The sequence below is a fragment of the Gossypium hirsutum genome, chromosome A08 (assembly GCF_007990345.1).
Source record: "Gossypium hirsutum isolate 1008001.06 chromosome A08, Gossypium_hirsutum_v2.1, whole genome shotgun sequence".
In the NCBI taxonomy this organism is placed as follows: Eukaryota; Viridiplantae; Streptophyta; class Magnoliopsida; order Malvales; family Malvaceae; genus Gossypium; species Gossypium hirsutum.
This window is the reverse complement of record NC_053431.1, coordinates 58,715,032-58,720,903: the sequence shown is the minus strand read 5'-3', so window position 1 is coordinate 58,720,903 and position 5,872 is coordinate 58,715,032. Positions and strand designations below refer to the sequence as shown.

At 33.3% G+C, this 5,872-nt stretch overlaps 1 protein-coding gene across 1 annotated transcript; it reads left to right on the top strand.

The window, feature by feature from the left end:
• The first annotated feature begins 2,445 nt into the window (after positions 1-2,445).
• Positions 2,446-5,609, top strand: LOC107887068 (E2F transcription factor-like E2FE). Its single transcript, XM_016811197.2, has 11 exons — positions 2,446-2,818; positions 2,911-2,978; positions 3,074-3,126; positions 3,218-3,295; positions 3,402-3,455; positions 3,542-3,659; positions 3,857-3,924; positions 4,014-4,086; positions 4,188-4,249; positions 4,387-4,783; positions 5,249-5,609. The coding sequence occupies exons 1-11, from the start codon at positions 2,724-2,726 to the stop codon at positions 5,338-5,340; spliced, it is 1,158 nt and encodes a 385-aa protein (XP_016666686.1). The 5' UTR covers positions 2,446-2,723; the 3' UTR covers positions 5,341-5,609.
• The last annotated feature ends 263 nt before the right edge of the window (positions 5,610-5,872 follow it).

Sequence of the window (5,872 nt, the reverse complement as noted above, 5' to 3'; positions counted from 1 at the left end):
AAAGAAACTGAAGAGAAAGTTAAAGTGATACGAGACTATTTGAAAGCGGCATCAGATAGGCAAAAGGCATATGCTGATCTGAAAAGAAAGGAAACTGAGTTTCAAGTTGGAGATAGAGTATTCTTGAAAGTATTTCCATGGAAAAATGTGTTGAGATTTGGCTGGAAAGGCAAACTAAGTCCGCGATTTATCAAACAGTACGAGATCATTGAAAGAGTTGGACCGTTAGCCTATCACTTGGCATTGCCACCTGAACTGGAAAAGATTCATGATGTGTTCCACGTATCTATGTTAAGGCGATACCGATCAGACCCCTCTCACGTGATTTCGTAGACTGAGATTGAAATTTGACCGGACATGACCTATGGAGAGGAACTAGTTAAGATATTAGCTCGTGAGGTTAAACAGCTGAGGAATAAAGATGTGGCCTTAATAAAAGTTTTATGGCATCGACATGGTGTAGAAGAGGCTACATGGGAACCAGAAGAAACCATGAGAAGCCAATATCCGAATCTGTTCACTGGTAAGACTTTCGAGGAGGAAAGCCCCTAAGGGGGGAGAAATGTAGCATAAATCTCACATTTAACCCCCAGATCCAAAGTCAAATTCACTAGAGTCGTTATAGGACTTCTTATTTCTCAATTACATCACAAATATCACAATTTTTGCATTTTAGTCCCTAATGCACAAAATCATCAATTGGCTTTACAATTTAGTTCCTTTTTAATTCTAAACTTAAAATCTATCAAAATATCATCAAAAGCTTCAACTACCTAATAATGACAACTTTCTAATTATTTAACAATACTGAAAAATTCCACAAGGGTCAACTAGCTTGAGCTACAAGCATTTTGAAAACATAAAAATTACAAAAAAATGACTAAATTGAATTAACCAATTTAAGCTTGAAAATTTGGAAACCCTTATCGTTCCATCTTCTCCCCTTCTCTTTGTTTCAAATGTTAGAAAATGTGAAGTGAAGTTTTGCTTTCTCTTTCAATACACTTGGTTATCATGATTTTGTTTAATGTTTTATTTTAATTATAATTTTTTTAATCTTTAATCACTTTATTACCATCCATTATTATTAAACCATTGGACTATTTGCTTCAAGAGTCCCTTAGTCATGCTCTACTTTATAATTTAATAACAATTCGTACTTTTAGTACTTACGCGATTTAGCCCCTATACACTAATTAAGCCCTAATTCAATAAAATTACCCCACCGAAATTCAATTCACTTCAATTATAACTCCGTAAATATTTAATAAAAAATATTTACGAGTCCGGTTTATGAAATCGAAATCCCAAAACTATACTTTTTGATACCACTAACTTTCTAGTCATTGCAATTAACCCCACTGATTTTGCTAACCGTAAAAATAAGTTATAGGCCTTAAATTCTAATTTCTCAAATCTAACTAGTCAATACCTCTAATTAATGAATAGTACCTAATTAATAAACCACTAATCCACCGCCATGCCCATTCATGAAAATCTCTCAGTTCAACTTTTCGAAATGGCTCAATTTAAAAAATCCGAACCAAGATCAAACTTCTAAAAATTGAGATGTTACACTTAGTTAAAATGTGGAGATGTTACACTTAGTTAAAATGTGAAGTAGATGAATAATTGATTGTAAGCGGAACTATACTTAAATAAATAAGATAAAAACAAGCTAGTGAAATAAGAACTTGCCATTAAGATGCCATGTGAATAACATGTGAGGAGAAAACGAGTAATGCAATTGTGAGCCATGTTTAATGAGAGTAAGGGTGAATTTGGATGGGTGGTACATTTACCTACAGTTAGTGTAAAAATAGCAGTGGCAGTGAAATTAGATACTATAGCGATGATAAAACGTGAGACAAAAAGTAAGCTAAATGCAACACACCCCACACCCATCCAAACCCACCCTAAGTGTAGCCAATTTGACAGAAAGTGTGCATAACCCAAAAATGATATTAAAGATTTTAATGACTTGTATGAATACCCAACAAATGAATAGAAAAGGCTAGCAAGTGAAAAAATGATAATCACCTTAACTAAATTTTGATAGATAAGTTGAATAGCAAAATAAGTTTGGAGAACATATTATTTTAGAATTTTCTAATTTTTTAAAAGAATTTTGATTTTATAATTTTGAAAATTACATTTTCTATATATTATTTTAGAATTGTCTAATTTTTTAAAGAATTTTGATTTTTTATAATCTTTATATAGAATCATGATTGAATTGGCAGAATGCATAGAAGTTAATGACTAAATTTATTATTCATGGTTGGGTAACAAAAAAATAATTTCAAAAACAATAGTGAGTAAATTGAAACTTTTTTAATTGGGTGACCAAAACAAAAACTTATACATAATTAAATGACTGTTGGTAAATTAAACCAAAAACCAAAGAGAAGCGCGTCATATGTGATATGATTACGGGATTGGAGCGTGCAAATTTGCTACCATAGACGTTATAACAGAATTAAAATTCCCGCTTACCCCAAATCCATAATTCAAAATTTTAAACTCCCATCCCTCCGATTCCGAATCAACGAAAAAAAATAAAGAACCCTCCCTCTTTTTCAAAATTTCTCACCCCGCCAACCCAATCCTTTACTCAAGACTCAATTCCTTCTTTTTATTTATTCATCTCTTTAGCGCCTACTTCCGCCCACCCTCTTCGTCTCCACGTCCTTTAATCCCTTCCATTTCTCTCCGCCGTAAACATGCCGGTGTCTTCTTCTTCATCTCTTCCTGAATCTTCCTCTCGTCATTACACGTATAGTCGCAAGCAGAAATCTCTGGGCCTCCTTTGCTCCAAGTAAATCACAATCCCCTTTCTCAAAGTCTATTTTTATTCTTTTCAATTCAAAGATTTACTTTTTTTTATTCTTTTCAATTTTGACGTTGCAGTTTCTTGAGCATGTATAATAAGGATGGCATTGAGTTCATTGGTCTTGACGAAGCCGCTGCAAGATTAGGTACTTTCTTTTCAATTCAAAGATTTACCTTTTTTATGTTTTTTTTAATAATTTTTTTGAAGATTTGTTTTTTTTTTCTTTTGTGATATTTTAAGGAGTTGAGAGACGGCGGATCTATGATATTGTTAATGTTTTGGAAAGTGTTGGGGTAATTTTCTTTTCTAAGATTCGCTTCATTTTCTCTGATTTTGATTTATGGTTTACATTTAAATGGTTTTTTTTTACGTTAATGTTTTTAGGTTCTGACAAGAAAGGCTAAGAACAAATATACATGGAAAGGTTTTGGGGCAATTCCTAAGGCTTTACAAAATCTTAAGGTAAGCTCAAAGTATCCTCTTTCATTGTTTTGCTTAGTCTAATGTTGTAAAAGATGTTTGAAATTGAACTGATTCTTTTACTTCTATGGTTTCATTTTTTTGTCAGGAAGAAGGTTTCAGTAGCAATTTCAAAAAATTCGATGTACACAACATTGCAAAGGTAAGCAGAAAGGTTATTTAACCCTTTTTTTCATCTATCCTTTCATTTTTGCTTACAAAAAAGCCTTGTGATTGGAATGGTTTCAGGTCTCAGATGATGATGACGACGATGAAGAGGATGAACGCTTCTTTAATCCCATCACTGGGAGCCAGACTGAGACTTCAAAATCTACCTCTATTCTTAAGTCCTCATCGGTGAAAGTTGGTAAATTTCAATTATATCAATTTCGTTCTCTGTAATTCCCCGAAGAAAATTATGTTTTATTTATGTCAATAGAAATGGTCTGCTCTGATTTGATATGTAAACAATTAATCTTCAAGACGCTGATTTTAGTGAAATCTGATGGGTTTTAATTTGCAACTGATGAAGAGATCTTATGGATTATATTCTGATATTTGCAGATAACCGAAGGGAAAAATCCCTGGGGCTACTTACTCAGAATTTTGTCAAGCTTTTTCTCTGCTCTAGTGTGAGCCTTGTTCTTTGCTCTCTATGATTTGCCATGGAATTACTCTGTTATGGTCATCATTTTGATGTTTCTAAGTAAATGCTTGCCAGGCAGAGTTGATCTCCCTTGATGAAGCAGCGAGGTTGTTGCTTGGGAATGCTCACAATACCTCAGTAATGAGAAGTAATAATCCGAAACTTTTACTCACCCTCATTGTGAACTGAGGAACTTGTACAAAGAGATAAAAGACTAACTAATTTGTTGTTCATTTGATGATTCAACAGCAAAAGTAAGGCGGTTGTATGACATTGCAAATGTGTTGTCTTCCATGAATCTTATTGAGAAGGTAAATAGTTAACTGGGAAAACTAACAATGGCTTAGAATTGTTTAAACGTCAATATCTGCTGCCATGGAATTGTTATAGTCAAAGATTTAAGTTACAGTGCTTGAAGTTTCCTAATTTTAAATAAATTTGTGTGCAGACTCACACTGTAGATACCCGGAAACCTGCGTTTAGGTGGTTGGGGCTAAGAGGAAAATCAGAGAAAGGATCTGCTGATGCCTTGGTTCTTAATGAGTCTAGGAAAAGGGCGTTCGGAACTGATGTCACCAACGTCAGTTTCAAGAAGAATAAGGTTGATTCTTCAAATGATCAGAATTTCAACAAGTCGCAGCAAAAGCATGAAAAAGTGGAAAATTTGGCGCCTGCGGATGATAGAAGCCGTTTGGAGGATTCGAAACAAGCTTCAAAGAGCTACGAGTTTGGTCCTTTTGCTCCTGTAAACTTGACTAAGATCAGTAACTCCGAGAATGATGCTAAGCCAGTCTATGATTGGGAGAGTCTTGCTTCCACTTACCGCCCTCAATATCACAATCAAGGTATAGTATAGTTTAATTGTCCATCATAAAAATTAAAATGAGTGGGCTGCATTAATAGTACTATTATTAATGCCAAGAAATATTAGTACGCATACGAATATTTAAATTTACATTTGAGTTGAGGGGAATTCTATTCAAAAGCTATATCAGTTCACATGGTGCTTTGATAATAATATGATGTTATGGATTGAGTATTTGATGTTATGGTTAATATTTATTCTTCCTTATCAATAGCGTAGCACGTATATAAAAGATGTAATATGATTTTATAGTCAATGTTTTGCAATTTTGGTTCCTCCATTCATTGTCAATACTTTTAGCCCGTTCATCTCTTTTCTGTTATTTGCATTATAGGCTTGTCTCAATTCAGATGTTTGCATTATCTTTAGGCATTTTCCTTACTAGTCATTCAATAGCAATTATTAATGATTCTTATACTAGTCTAATTTGCTGCCATATTTTCAGCTTTAAGGGATCTCTTTTCTCATTACATGGAAGCCTGGAAATCATGGTATTCGGAAGTTGCTGGCAAAACCCCAATAATACAAATCTCCTAAAGCTTTTGATCCAATGACACACCACTTGCTTTCTCCAGTTGACTGCATTTTGGGAAGCATTCTTTTCCTAAAATTGATCTATTTTCACTATTTTCTCCTTTAAAAAAATAATTGTTCCTTTTTCTTTTAGATAGAGATTTGACCTCTTGCTAGATGCATTCTCTTTGCACCAATTTGAGTGGCAACACACTTGTACACTAATTCACCCAAGAAATCCATGCATTCTGTCCGTGGCAGTTACAGTATTATATAAATTAAGATAGTTTTCATTTTTGGTATCGAGCGAGATAATGGCATGTCGTTTAATCTTCTAAGTTCCAACAGCCAAGTGGCTTATAGAAAAATAAATAAAGAAATAAACTGTCAAGGGTGGTTAATAGATTCGCTCAACAGTAACTTGATATTTGACAAGATTGAAAAATATATTAAATTCAAAATTAGGTTTAAATAAGAAATTAGGCACGTTAGTATGAAATTTTATAATATAATTTATAATATAAAATGTTTATTTGAAAATAGATTATTTTCCAGT

Coding starts and splice junctions, on each gene's coding strand:
- LOC107887068 (XM_016811197.2), top strand. CDS start 2,724: ATGCCGGTGTCTTCTTCTTCATCTCTTCCTGAATCTTCCTCTCGTCAT. Junction 3,456..3,541: donor ATGTACACAACATTGCAAAG/GTAAGCAGAAAG, acceptor GAATGGTTTCAG/GTCTCAGATGATGATGACGA. Junction 4,250..4,386: donor CCATGAATCTTATTGAGAAG/GTAAATAGTTAA, acceptor ATTTGTGTGCAG/ACTCACACTGTAGATACCCG.